The sequence below is a fragment of the Poeciliopsis prolifica genome, unplaced genomic scaffold (genome assembly GCF_027474105.1).
Source record: "Poeciliopsis prolifica strain line A6 unplaced genomic scaffold, Auburn_PproV2 SCAFFOLD021, whole genome shotgun sequence".
NCBI lineage: Eukaryota > Metazoa > Chordata > Actinopteri > Cyprinodontiformes > Poeciliidae > Poeciliopsis > Poeciliopsis prolifica.
This window is the reverse complement of record NW_026562396.1, coordinates 8,258,460-8,273,750: the sequence shown is the minus strand read 5'-3', so window position 1 is coordinate 8,273,750 and position 15,291 is coordinate 8,258,460. Positions and strand designations below refer to the sequence as shown.

Below are 15,291 nucleotides of genomic sequence, written 5' to 3'. Positions count from 1 at the left end.
TGCACTTTCGTCATGGCCAATTTTAACCCCGAGGCAATTACAATGTGTTCATGTCCAACACATTTTCCCATTTGAATGGTCTCTACTTATTGTCCAGGTTATTCAGAGAGCAGGAGGGATACTCCTGTAATGATGAAGGGAGACCAACTGGAAATAATGATCCATCTTTGTTGTGATTTACAGTAAAAGTTTTGGAATAAATTATTTTTTAATATAGCTTGGCTACTCTTGGAGTGTTTTCACACCTGGTTACGGATTCACACCTTCCCAAATGAACCGGACTTTTTAGATGACCTAACTGGAGTTTCATCAGCGTGGACTCAGTGGGGCTGGTGTGGATGCAACCTAAGGAAACTGCAGCAACAAATCCTCCATTTGCTTGGCTTAGTGAGGTGGTATTGTGTTTATTGATGTCTGTTTTGCACTTTATATGTTTTAAACTGTAAAATCAGTGATCTTAACATTACTTCTTAATTTTAGTTGTGTTGTTTTTCTTCACTAGCTCCATGCTAGTCTTTAGCAATGGGTGCTTTTTGTTGATGAAGCTGCGTATTGACAGCTGCTGCTGTGGTTAGGATCTCGTTTCCATACTTCACCTAAACGCTCCCTGTAGGTCTCCAGTGGAAGTGGGCTCGTATCACCGCCGTTTATTTGTATTGAAGGTTGGACAAAGTGCACTCGGCTGCGGCTCGCAGGAGACTCTGACTTGAGGTGGCTATCAGTGGATGGAAATGTGTTGCGTAACGAGCTCCACTCCGGAGAGAAATGTAGCATTTCCTCTGCTCTCCCTCAGTTTTGAAGAAAAGCCAGAGAAGGAGAGCATGACTTTTTGGACTAAAAACACACCTGCTTTATGTCTGGAATGGGTTTTCTTTATCTTTTTCTGGAGAATCGAACGTTTCCCCGTTTTCCTGGAAATTTGCAGCTAAAAAAACTTTAGAAATCTGGAGTGTGTGTGTGGTTCTGTCAGAGGTTTGATTCTCCATCGTCCAGCGATTTGCAGAAGTATTCATGCTGTCGGTGGGCTATGAGGACTTGAAAGTTTTATCACAATATTTTGGGTTATTATTGTGACATGAGTTATTTATTACCACTTTGTTAGGTGACTGTGTCTCACGGCAATTATAGCCCCACAAACACAAATACTGCTCTTCAAAAACATTCCCATTTGTAAAATGCACAAGAACTGCCACTTTATCAGATGTTTTTTTTGTTTGTTTGTTTTTTTGTTAGTTGACGCTCTCGCACAGTGGAGAAAAATGGTAAAGCTCACAATCCATTGGAGTTTATTCTTATAAGAAATTGATCAATAATAAACGATACAATAAATGTGGCGTTTTGCTGACTTCATCCATTTTTGTTGCCGCTTAGTGAAGACCAGATGTGTGGTTTACGGAAAATACATGGAAATTAGAAAGCTTTGAACACTGTTGTAAAGCACTCCATTCAGTTTCCTGCTTGGCTTCATGCTGGATGACATAAAGTAATTTTTCAAAGGTTAGCGCGAGGGCTTTTGGTAGAGCAGCAGAGGATCTTCTTACACTGGATCAGTTTAATTTATTTTGGCTAGTTTTTGGTTTGGCAAAGAGAGAAGAAAAAAGAAAGAATGTTTCATTTTTTTTTTAAATCCACCTTTTATGAAGCAGGCTTTGGTGAGGGTTTGGCAACAAAGTGAACTCCTGTCTGACTTCTCCAGCATAGAAAATAAGGATGTTGAGGTCTTTATGATCTGTATCTCCTGGTAGTCCTTTTAAGCTTTTGGACTGGCTCCATGCTAAGATTACAGTTGCTCACATTGCACCTGTTGGCACAGCAAAACCTGGATCTAGTTGAAGGATTTCACCTGCACACATGAAATGACTCACAGCAGAACAGGCCTGTGCTGCCACAGTGAGTAGGTGGATATGCAATCAGGCTTGGAGTTTCTCCAGAAATCTGATTTTAAAAACACGGGTAAGAAGTTTCAATTTTACTAAAGGGGAAGGAATAAGAAAAGATGGGGAATTTCCTGAGAAGTAAATGTTGCATAACTGTTTCCCAAACTCCAGTTCTATTTTTTTTTTCTCTCCCCACAGGTGGCTAGTTGAGAAAAAAATTGTTTCTACTGTATTCTCTGTGGAAAAACATCCATCCCCATTTTCACTATTCAGGAACAGATGGGACACGTTTGTCATTGTGGACAGGGTTACAGAGACATTCCTAGGATTTTAAATCTCTGGGGAACCGCAGTGAGGACCGTTGTCCACAGACAGAGAAACCATGAAACGGTGGTGAACCTTCCCATTACCAAAATCACTCCCAGAGCAAAGTCTCTCCAGGAGGCCACAAAACGCCCAATTAAGAAAAAAAAAAAAGTCAAGTGTGCAAAAAGGGCATCTGTTGGCAAACTACTGCAGGTAAAAAATAAATAAAAATAAAGAAAACCCACAAATTCCTCTTTGTCCAAAGAAATTTTGACTTTTCCAACAGCAGCTTTTGGCTGAATATTCAGTGAACTGATGAGGCAAAGTTGTCATTTTTTTTGGAACGTCTTTGTACTGGTCCATCTCCTGCACAATATCTCATGAAAATATCATGCGATTAAGCTTTGGTGCTTCCTGACCTGGACCACTTGCCGTATTTGATGGAGCCATGAAATCCACTGTCTACCAGAAAATCCAGAAGGAAACTGTCTCACCATATTTAAGCTGAAGGGTGCTGCAGGAAAAAGATCTAAATCACACAAAGTCCGCATCAAAACGGTGACAAGAAAACAAAACGCGTGCGAAGCAAAAGTTTAGTTTTTTTTTCTGGACTGAGCTTTGCTAAAGCCCAGATTCTGATCTGATTCAGATGGTTTGTCGATCTCTTAAACAGGCCGGTAATGCTGTAAAACTCTACAATGTGGCAGGACTTAAAAACAGTGACGTAAAATACTGATTGCCAGTAAGTGCAAACGTTTGCTGGCAGCTGCTGCACAACCAGTTATTAAGCTGAGGTGGGAGGAAGCTTTTACTCCACATCTTACTTGGAGGTTGGCTTGGAAAACTTAAATTATTTGTATTTCCTCATTCGTCTACCGAATCCATTTTGATCTTACACAAATCTGAAAAAACTGTCAGGGCAGAAAACATTTTTTCCCACCACAGCATCTAATACGATGGACTAACGGCTCAAAGTCCCAACCGCTGACCTCTATACACTTTTTTCTGTTAAAGCTGAAGTTAAACCAACAACCAGTTTGGAGCGTCAAAGCTGTCAAATGACTCATCCAGCCCATATGGTGTTCCCACCTGGAGCGAGCTGCACGTGAATAGACTTGCAGTCGCAATCATGGAGCTTTCTACCTGAACGCTGAGGTGGTTTGTAAATCTTAGAGTCTAACAAGGTGAAACGGGGGCCAGAATCACAACACAGTCATCTGATACGCTTTTAAATCCCATTGCACTGCTTGTCAGATCACATAAAGAAATGAGTCGGTTTAGCCACAGGGATTAATCTTGCAGAGGTACCCCCCCTCCAAACTTGTAAGTTATGAGATGACTGGTTTGCTACAGACAGCCAACCTCCTCTAGGTTTGACGTCGTAATTAGCAGATGTGACGTGTTTTGGGTCGTCACAAATGCCTTCGTTATGCTATCACGAAACTATAAATAATCTCTTTTGTCGTGCAAAAGAGTTGGTCCAGAGCGTTCCCGGACGTCATGACCAGCCATGTGGTCGACTGGCATGTTGTCCTGTTGCTCATGAAGCAACAGTTCATTGACATCTTTGACCGTCGGAGCCTGAAGCTGTATGATTTTTAGTTCCTTGCGTTTCTTTTGTGAAGGATGTTCCCACCCAATGTGAAATGTTGAGTTCTTATCAGAGGGATTTCCTGATTGGTCAAAGAACTTTGGTAAACTCAAGTAGGTCATTGGGTTGGAAGTGTGAAAATCTTCTAAACCCAGAAGAACAGAATGAAAATAAAGGGGGATTAGTGTAATCTTGGTTTAGACTTGTACAGTGGGCTAATAGCCTTTATGTTTTATAGCTGTAAATATAGCTTCTTTCACATCAAAAGAGACTTGTACAGTTTCTGTAACAGGGCTTTGAGTCTGACGCACGGCTCATAATTGACGCTTTAAAAGTTCCTCAAGCAGCGGCGTCCCACTGTTCCCCCGTCAGGCTTGAATAATTTGAGGCGAGGGCACGTCTGTATTAGAGGGAAAAAGGTGACCCCGGCTCTCCTTCCAGCACTTATCTCCTCCGCCAGCTCCGTTTCACTCGCTCTTTCTGAAACGATAATTGCCACTTCCTGCGTGGCAGAGCCGGGCTCTGATCTTGACTGTTCCTCTGAGCCCATTGGACAGTAGATTACAGTAAGAGCAGAGCGCCTTTTGGGGTTTGTCACTACTTGCAAAAAGGAGACTCTCTGGAAGTCCTGCTGTATGTTTACAGAGGCACTCCTGCAGATGTTAACCATTTCACTCAGAGCTGTTTGGTCATCTAGGATCATTCGAAGCATATTTATTAAGTAGCATAAAAGAAGGCCTTATAAGGCAAATGCATTTATGTGCTTTCCAAAGGGAAGGAAATGGACTTCAGACTGCATTAGAGGATCTTGTGCTGTGTTCTCAGAAGTGTATTTTAATTACCCTTTGGACTGAGGACTCACTAATGAAGCATAACATTATGACTACCTGCCTGCTAGTGTGATGCTCGCCTTTTCTTTTTTCTGCAAAGGGCAAGAAAGGGTGAGTTGCTCTTCTGGAAGATGGGTAGTTGGGGCTGTTTTCAGCAAAAAATAAACACACACCATTCAGGCCAATCACACAATAGTTTTGTACGCAGAAGGAGGTGGAAGAAAATGCCAGGGATGTTGTGACAAGAAGGTTGAGAATAAAATGACACGCTTTTCATCAGGCTTGTGCGACAATGAGAACTGATTTCGACTGTTTGGTCCAACAATGTAGATCCATCAACATGACATTGGCCCATCAAAGGATGGACTCTGATTGAAGAAAGGCTGTAATGTCTGCCTCCAGCTGATCTTCAATCTCATTGGATCAGATTTGTTTATCCACTTGTAGGTGAAACAAATGCCCAGACGAAGCATTTGAGGAGAACAAATGCTTTGAGGAGAAGCATTTCCTCAAAGCATTGTGATAGTAAATATAGTACTACCACATATTTAGCTGTGGTAGTAACTTTGTCCTTCTAAAGGGCCAGAAACAGATATTCCCATGAAACGATGTGAACATGGCCTGTAACAAGGCTAAGGTAGGCGATCCATTTCCAAGTAACATCCAAATGGAGAGCAGAACCCAATGTTTCCAGGCAGAGCATTGCCAGTACCATTCCTCTACCTCCGCCGGCTTGCCTGCTTTATGTGCCCAACGTTGCTGCTTTTGGCTTTGAGCAGGATTCAGCAGGAGCACTCTGTCCGGTCGGGTAACAGACTGCAAAAACAAACCTCTGGTTCTGTTGAACTTTGACAAGCAGTGAGAGCTAGCCTGTCTGTTGGCTCAAACCACACGGGCCAGGATTTGCTCTCCATGTGACTCCATTCCCCGGCTCACCACTGGTCCTTCCTTGGACTGTTTTTGATTGATATTGTCTGCTGTGGTCAACTTTTCGAAATGCACGTCCACTTCCACGACAAGCTCTCCTCTTACTGCCCATTGTACTCCACTAATGAAGAGACGCTCTGAGTTTTTCCACTTTGCCTGTTAGTGGTCATAATGTCATTCCTGACTGAAGGAAACTGCAAGTATTGGTATTCGTGGTTCTGCTTCTACTAATCGTGTTTCCGTCGTTTGAACGGTTTGATTCTATGGATTTGCCCAACTTAGTGATTCAAACCTGGACAGAAATTGAAGTTTGAAAAACTCCAAAGCATTCAGTGACAATTTAGAAAATAATCTTTGAATTTAAGTCTGCTGAGCAGCAAGATGAGGCGCCACTGACTGTTTCATTACACATTCAGGTTAGTACTTGCTGCTATTCTTCATCATCGGAACCAATCTATTGGAACCTCATCATCATCGTGTACTGAAATTTTCCAGGGACATGCCGCAGCAGGATGCATTACAGCAGACGATTATCACTCAGATAACTGTGTGAATAATTAATAGTACATGCATGAAAAGTCGCCTTCCTCGTACAATCAATCTGGCATCACACGCATAAATAATGATTATATAAATGAATTTCAAATTTCAGTTGTTTTTTTTTTTGTTTTTTTTTTTACAATTACTATGAATACTCCTGTTGTCGAGGAACTAACAGCAGGACTGAGTAACGTCCGAATAGATTGAAGGATAAGGGAGAGATGTAATGCAGTGTATTAAATAATTGGCCATTGATTAGTCTGGAACAATTTGTGATTATTATTGTAATTCATTGTCTTTTTTTCAGAGGTAGTTTTGCCTTCGGGTCTCAGGATCCTGAACCTTCAGCCTGCGTCTGTTCAGAGTTACACCCATAAAAGTTGACGCGTGCATCCTGGTTTCTGCATTATCCACGTTAAACTCTATTTGCTGCGTGCCGACACTGAGGCCGCTGTCGGCTTCAGATCCAAGACGAAGCGGTACCTGCAGGGTGAAATTGGAGAGTCAATATTTTTCTCCGGATATATTACATCTTGTTTGTTTTTTTTTCTCGTGCAGTGTAATGAAGGAGCACCATTGAAACTAGATTGTATGTGATTCTATTCTCTTTGTTGTTCTAACTATGAGTATTTACTTTAAAAGGGAATTTAATTTCCTGCAGTGAGGGATGCGTTATGTTTTTTTTAAAGTGAAATCTGTTTTCTTTTTCTCCCTCGTCTTTGTTGTGGTCTGTTTTTTTGAATGTAGGCCACATTACAAAGCACCCAAGGACTCCGGTTGGAGGACATCCTGGAGATTTGGGTCTGATATACCTGTCGGCAAAAAAAGGAAAGGACCCATTTAGTACCGCTGCGTTCAAGAAGCATAACTCGGAGTGGACTTCCTGTTTTCTAAAGTTCCACAGAGCCTTTTTCTAACCCGAATTGCAGATTTACTGTTAATAGTGGTAACTTCTACAACGTCACATATTTGGGTCATTTGGTTCAGTCGGACAATGCCAGCATGCAGATGTAGGCAGCCTGGTAAAGATGTGTAAAAGGCCTTAAACTAAAGGCATTTTTTATTACTGCAACATAATCTCACAAAATTCTATAAAAATCCAAAAAGAAGCAAGTTGTTCACATTCATTGATGCTAAATAACTCTTTAGACTCCTTTCAAACAAACGACTAGGATTCTTTAACAACTTCTTCCTCTAAATCCAATATGGCTGCTCTGACAATAAAGTATAACTATAGCTGGAGTAAAAATTTAACACTTCCCATTTCTACCTCTGAGGGTAGTTAGCATTTCTGTTTGGATGTTTTTGGTTATTTACTCTGCATCAAAGTTAATTTGTTAGAACTGACTTTGATCATAATAATGATGCCAAACTCTCTTTACCCAGTTCTCGTAACACAGTTAAAACAAACATTTCCAAACAGGTTTTTTTTTTCTTCTTGTATTAATAAATACAAGATTAAAGACTGACGTTTTCTTTTGAAATAATAAAAAATCTGAGCGAGATTGCTGCTGCGCCACGACAGCAGAAAAAAGCCAGACAAGCAATTTTTATTTTTATTTTTTTAAATTTCTTTTACACATCTTTTAGGCTGCCAATAAACTTGTCCATCTGCATTGTGACTCAGGGAACATGGTGAGCAACAACTACATGCAGGTGTGCACCGCATCTGCAACCGGTTACGTCATTCCAGTCATCTGTTCCTCATCGTTGTCTTCTCTCTCTCTCTCTCTCTCTGCGCTCCCTCCATCCAGACGTGCTGATTCATGCTCGGGTGTCGGGAAAACTCGGAGTCACTCGTTCGCTGTGATGATGAATTTACGACGAGCCCTGCCAGCTTGGGGAAACAATCGCTGCAGCCTCAGCTGCTGCACGGGAGCCCTTTGGAGTTTATTTTTAACCCAGACGTGATTTATTTAGCAGTCTGCTTTCTTGGTTTGTGCGCGCAGTCTGCCGAGCTCAAACCTGTGCTGTGGTGCTCCGGCTCATCTGTCCCTCCGCTTTTATGGTTCATTGTTTGTGTGCCGCGGCCGTCAGCCAGCCACTTAATTTTGTTTTCCATCGTCCGGGGCGCATATGGCTGCTTTCTTATAACTGCTTTACAGCAAATAATGTCCTGTGCCACATTAACCATCTGTGAATGCATTTACCAAATTGGTCTCATTTTTCATTAGGCCTAGATATTTAAAACTGAACTACTTTTGAGTGTAAATAACTTTATTCACCCTGTTTGCTTTATTTTTATTTGTACGTTTTGTTTTTTTTAATACTGTACCCCCGTATGTAAAGATAGAAGTCTGATATGTGCTTTTTATTTCATTTTCTGCTGCATTTTTAGCTGTGCAGTACAAATTAATGCTGGTCAAAATTTGTCAACACAATGGCAAACTAAGCCTGGGCTGAATCCCAACACCAATTTATGCCAGACTTTTAAAATTACACTTCAGCAGCTAAGATTTCTCACACAGCTTTTTTTTTTCTCCCTCCTGTTTCTTAAAATCTCCTTCACAAGCCAGTGTTGCCAGGCAGGATGGCATGTTTTTGTGTTCACACCAAATTCTGACCCTACGATCAGATTTTTCACTGTCCTGGCCATTTCCTTCTTATGCAACTCAATTCAGGTCTCACTATGTGGGCTTTCTCCCACTGACCTGGATTCCCTCTGGTAAATTTTGACTTGGCCAATCAGTGAACAGAAGAAGTTGTGGATGATGTAGATTTTCTGCCTGTAGTTTTAGCCATGGCGGCGGAGGAATTGAACAAAGCCTTCCAGTTCGTGTTAGGCACTCTTCCAAATATTGAAGCCCTTTGTACTTTACAGCCATTTTGTTCACTTCTCTCTTTGCAGTGTCTACAGGCAATTTCTGGTAAGCTTCATAGTGTGGAACTGGCGGATCACATATGTGCACACACAAATATTAGCGATTGGGTAAAATTTAAAAGTCTCAAGTCTCAATGTGTTTTTGTTCTCTTGGCTTTTTTTAAATTTTGTTTAAATATGGCAAGACCCTTGATTTCCATGTGGATTTTTATAGGACGAACATCAAGGCTACACCACTGAATTGTATTCGCAATAAAATTATACAGCTTTTCCAATGGTTAAGAGGCCCATCACCACCAATCATGCATTGATTGGAGATTTTTTTACCATTCACCACTTCCCCCTAGTTGATTCCTGAGCCACACCAGGACTGCCGCCCGCACTAAGCAGCCTGGCATAAGTGTGAATTATAATGACAAACACAGCAAGGAGTCTCTGTCTTGTCAGGCTCCCACTGAGGTCTTTTCTGCTTGATATAATGGCTCTATAAATCTCATTGAACAGCCAGCTGAACCCAAGACATAGTGTCGTTTTAAGGGTCAGACACCGAAAGAGCTGAATTTCACAGATCTGCAACATCGTGGCATTTATCTGGTCCAACGGAACAGATTTTTCTTTTGAGTTTTTTTTTATTTTTATTGTCTTTTATCATGGTGTAAATTGCTGTCGGATGTGTTAAATAAAGTTTATTTGTACAGCACATTTTAGCAACAAGGCAGTTCAAAGTGCTTAAAACCATTAAAAACATAATAGAAGAACAAATTATGAAACAAGCAGTGCATGCAACATCTTGTCAAATCCCAACATCAAAATCAAGCATGTTGATCGATGTTCCATTTTTATTAAAAGAAGGTGATAAGAAGCTGGTGGCTTTTTAGCCTTGATTTAAAGGAAAGTTTCTGAAAGTTTGCAATACATAGAAGCTGAAATCTGCTTGTGCATGTTTAGTTCTGAGAATACAGAGCAGACTAGAACCAGGAGACCCAAGTGATCTGTAAGACGAAAAGACATTGTGTCCGATTTCAGAGATGCTGATTAATTGAATTAAAGGAAAATATTGGAATCTTAATCAAGAAGCCAAGACTAAAGAAAACCTAATATTGCCATTGGCTTGGGGGCCTTATTGGTGCGTCTCTTTCCCTGATCGCTTTGCAGACATTGCTTACACGATGTGCAGTCCTGCAGACGGAACTGGCCTCGTCGCATGAACGCACGCTGTTCCCCGTCCTCTGAACTCAACGCGACCCGGCGGAGTGCGTCGTCCAGCTTGTCCGTCACATCTCGTCCGTTTCTGAACAGATGCAGCTATTAATGGGGAGTCTCCTGACAGGTTTCGAAGGTTAATGAATCTGTGGCTTCAGGCAATATGGCAGCAGCATCAACCCTCGCATTCAGGGAGCAGCAGACCCTCGCCTAAACAAACAGATGGGTCCTCTTGGACCGAGCATAGCTGTATAAAGAACAGAGACGTTTAATGTGATCTTATGGTTTAGTTGTTTAGAGTAGAAATGCAACATGCATGGCTTTATATTTCATTTGCTCTGACAGTGTGGAGATTCTCTGTGGATGTCTAGCCAAGTCTGAGGAATCCCTCTGAACAACATCCTGTAGTATTTCATTAAAATTTTAAAAGACCTGAGGAGTTTCGTAGGGAACACTATGACCTGCAGATTTCTGCCACACGTTCAGCTGCTGTGCATGTCGTCCCAGCAGGCATGACGGGGACGACAGGAGGAGGTGGGGATGCCGCCTGCGGAGGCTGAGCGAGCTTCACTGAAGTTCCGTAAAACAAAGAGCTTGGGATTTGAGAGTTGAGAGCAGCGGCGTTCGCAGATATTTTGAGGGACAAATGAGGGAAAATATAGGGCAGCTTGTGCAGCACATGGAACCGCCGAAGTGCCTTAGCAGTGTGAGATTTGTTACAAAACTGTTACAAATCTGGTAAAATAGACTTTTAAACCCAGAAAATGCTACTTGGGCCTCTGTTAAAAAAAAAAGAAAAAAAAAAAGTCAGATGTTCAATCTGATTGCATGTCTAAAATGGGAGCCGGTCTGACCACGCCCTCGCCTTGTTCTGTCGGAGGATTTATTAGCTCCCGTAAATATTTGAAGGAGGTCATCTGGGAGTCGCTGTAATGATGCAGGAGACGTCATACTCTCCTCTGTGTTTACGTTTTAAACTCTACCACCTTTTGCTAATGTGCAGCTCCAGCAGCCTGCGCGGGGGAGTAGCGCGTTATCATCATAGAAGAAGAATCCTCTGGTCTGTTCACTCAGTGCAAGTGTGTGTGGTCATTGCCTCATATTTGTAGATTAACAGTGGAAAAAAACCAACCAGTTTTTATCTAACGGTGTGCAGCTGGTAGGGGGAGAGGAGCGAGAGCTACTTTACGACATTTATACAACCTGGTCACTTTGGTACTTTCTCTAATAACTTGGTCCTTTAAAATACATTAACTTCACTCTAACATCCCCAAACAATTTATTTATTCATTTGTGTATATGTGTCTGTTTATAAATCCCTGACCTGCTTGTTCCAACTCTTTCCGACTCCCATTTTCATAAATTCAACTACATCGTTTTGACTGGACTCCCACTCTGTCCACCAACCTTTTTGTCTCCATCTACATTGTAGAAGGCTGGGTTTGGAAATCGGCTTGTGCAGCATTTTACTAAAGCGTCTTCTCATATCCGACATGAACGTTTCCTCTCCTTTCTCCCCACAGATCCAAAACGATTATCACTAGACGGCCACTCGTGTGAGTTTATCACTGACCCATCAGAAGGAGCTTTAAGTACAGGAAAACAAGCAGCCGTTGAGCCAGAAAGGATTCCTTTTCTCTGGGCTACCTCTGCGTGTGCGGACCTCTGGGAGCGCAAGAATCCTGTCAAGGACACATTCACTCCCTCCTTCGCCTGCCTTTCTCAGCCTACAGCAAGATGGGAGTGAATACATAGCTGTGCGGATTCAAGAGGAGCTCTTAATGAATTCCGGGGAATCCTAAAAACAAACTGAGCATTTGTCGGTGTGTAAGAACTTGGCGGCCATGTGCTCGGTCGCTGTGACCATCCGGCGTCTTTTGGCTGCCGCGCTGCTATTGGCTGGAGGCCTGGAGTCGGCGATCGAAACCGAGGAGGACGTCATGCCACGCATCAGCTTTCCATACAGTGAGTAAACGCATCCACCTGCTACGCTGATCGTCCTTGAGGTTGGACAGCTGTCCAGTAAAACATAATGGTTTATTATTTCAGGTTTTAGTTCTTATTGACTAAAAAATTTGGACAGTACAACAATTTGTATTGTCATACTTGGTGAAGTCATTAATTTATACATTTTAATTGACACATTTTTCTGCTCCTTTTCTGACTAATGTACAACAACTTCAGTGAGTCTTAAATCCAATTTAATTTTAGTCAGGTTGAGTTTAAAAAAAATAATAATTTAATCAAAGGTACTGCATTTCATTTAAATTTGGGACATGCATTTAGGTCAAGTCTTTAAACATGCCTGCTGGAGAACCAACATCCACGACAACATCCTACTTTTCCAACTAAGTCTTTTTTTTAAATTTCATTTTAACTTTTATTGCACAATTCCAAAAATAAACTTTTTCAAGTGAATCACTGACTGCTTTAAAAAAAATTGCTATTCCTACTGTGTGTACTTGGTATTATAACTGTTTCCATCCTTAAAAGCAGTTTTTTATTTTTCATATATATATATTTTACTGAAAACAAAACAAAAAAAACAAAGGGTGTTTTTTCATCAGTGGATTGTTTTTATGACAAACACTCAAAATAAAAGGTGAATAATTAGCTCTCTCTGCTTGTTTAAACACATCGACTTGAATAGTTCAAGTGCATGCAAGCTGGAAATGAAAATTTAGTGCCATGTAAAATTGAAACAACGGGAAGTGTTGGGATCTCGGGTGTAAACTGCATTTGTTTTGTTTTTTTTAGTTCTCTAGCTGTCAGGTCTGTAATATGGGTCCAAACATATAGACTAAAGTCACAGGTACCTGAGGGGGAGTTCAGCAAAGGTCCAGGTCTTCCCAAAATGAAAGCAATCAGGTTTGAGGCTGGCAGCAGGAGTGTTGAGGGATACCACAAGGCCTGGGGGGCCAAGCATGCCAACTCAAAAATCAACCAAGGAACAAACACCACATGTTCATAAATACATGCAGGTGCAGGTTTTGTGTTTGTACTGTGCATAAGATCTGTTGCCTCAGTTTCATTTTGAGCTTTTGATGGAAAGACTGGAGGGGAAAAAAGAGCCTGGAAGCTTTTCTGCAGCCTCAGTTCATTGCTGAAGTGTTTACACACCTGAAATTTTTATTTGTCTCCTCAGAACAACCAACTTCAATTTGTTTCATTGAGATTCGATGTGCTAAAACAACACGGTGGTGCTCATTTCTTATATTAACGAAAAACGATGCATTATTAAACTTTGGATGTATAATAACAAATTTCCACTGCACATCGACATAAAAACACACCAACTATGCCAAAATTGAATGTTTAAGATTGATGCATGTTCTTAAGTTGGCATGGTCTAATCAAAGCCCATATCTAAATTTAATGGAGATGTGATGAGACCTGAAAATTGCTGTTCACTAACACACTCTGTCCAATCTGACTGAGCTTGAGCCATTTTACCAAGAGGGGAATCATAACCCACTGAAAACCATAGATCATTTCACAACTGTGCTTTTCCTTGGCATGTGACCAAATGTGAAAAATGCAGGAACAGTATGCTACAGAGAGTGTGGTAAGTGTGAATAAATTAACACATGGTGTTGCTGTTCTAGTTGGTGTGGCACTTATTTCTGAGGAGACGCGACTCGGTCGGCTCGTTGTAAGGCACTGTACGTCTTGAAGACGTTTGGTTCTTCCTCTATTTTCCCTCCAATTGTCCTTTTTTATTAATACGCATCCCCAAAATGCAGATTACTGCTACCAAGGAACTTGACGTTTCCTACATCTAGCTGCTGATTTTAAATGGAAAGCCTTTTCGCAGCTGACTGCGTCATTAAATCCAATCGCTCTACATAAACTAGATAGGAAGTGTGGATTAAGCTGTATAACCCAACACCAGGCTGCTTTGCTTTCAGCATTCGTTCAGCTGACAGCCTGGATTGATGCTCTGTGGGAGCTTTGGACAAACAGGGATGCTGTTCAGATGTGGCTGTCAAGGAAATTGACTGTTTTTTTTTTTTTCTCAGGAAAGCCTCTCTTTACAAACTCTGTATTTGTGAAGCGGACAGTTGCTAGTAAGCAACAGGTTGCTCCTTAAAATCACTTCCTTTCTTTTCAACGTTTCTTTATTTCTCATGCTTGGAGACACTCCAATAGCCTAACTATAAGCGCGACAGCTACACACCGGTTTGCTTCTCAGCAAACTGTGAGGCGTCAAATATACCACCCTACTTGGCATCATCCACCATGAAGAGGAAACCTTTCTCCTTCCTTAGCGTGAAGGGACTCCATTGATGAAACTGACTAGTTCCCAGCAAATCAGTATTTTTCCATTCCCCCAAAGTTTCCCCTTCCTCTGCACTAGTGATCCAAATTCCATCTCCTCTGACACAAAACACGTGTAAGGCAGCACATTTTGATTATATCAGTATAAAATGTCTTTGGCACACATTGCACATTTCTCATAAACAAAGTGTTCAACTTTACTGCCTTGCTGAAAGTTTCTCCTAAAAACCAGGATCTCTATTTTTGGTGTGTGCTGCCTGTAAGAACAAGGGGTCCCTGAATATTTTTCTGAGAGGGGATCCTTGCCCTTTTCCTAGAAAAGCATCCTTTTACTTCATTTTTTTCCTTCCCCCCTCCATTCCTCTTTTCTTGCTCCTTCCTTCTCTCCTAATGAGCAGGCTAATCTCAGATGTGCACCGAGTGAAAGGGTTTTGTGGCAGAAGGAGGGCTTGTCTGTTTTCCATTATGCCTTACAGGCTTCAGGGCAGTACATGGAGTATCAAGAGGCTTGAAGCAGTAAGTGTTGGTTAGGCAACCATGCAGCACGCATCCCTGTCGGTTGTCAGAAACCTCTTTGGCAGATTGTCTTCCTACAAAGATTCCCAGAGAAAGCTTTTTCTTCTTCAAAGCTGCTTTTGCCTTGAGAAAATGGACATTGACAGATTATGCATTAAAACCAAATTATGATGCAGGAAGAGATGTCTAAAACCCCCAGCTCTGTTTGTCATACACCCAAGCTTAACAGAATTTTTCAGGAGGATTGTACCTTTAGCCTTTCAGAATAACAATTGGCTGAACCCAGAAAGCGGATGCTCAATCATCAGGGCTCCTGACTGATGGGCCCAGTACAGTCAGTCCAATGCGCCGAAGGCAGTTCTGTCACAGTTGCAAGACGAAAATGTCCGCCTCGTGTTGTAC

General features: G+C 41.6%; 1 protein-coding gene across 2 annotated transcripts in view; it reads left to right on the top strand.

Annotated features, from left to right (window-relative positions):
• Window positions 1–15,291, top strand: part of LOC129369485 (semaphorin-4B-like) — a 72,500-nt gene that overhangs the window by 14,044 nt on the left and 43,165 nt on the right. For both annotated transcript variants that reach the window (XM_055044921.1, XM_055044920.1), the window contains exon 2: window positions 11,619–12,060. In XM_055044921.1, the coding sequence (XP_054900896.1) occupies window positions 11,940–12,060 (121 nt within the window). In that variant the 5' untranslated portion in view covers window positions 11,619–11,939. The remainder of the gene's footprint in view (window positions 1–11,618; window positions 12,061–15,291) is intronic.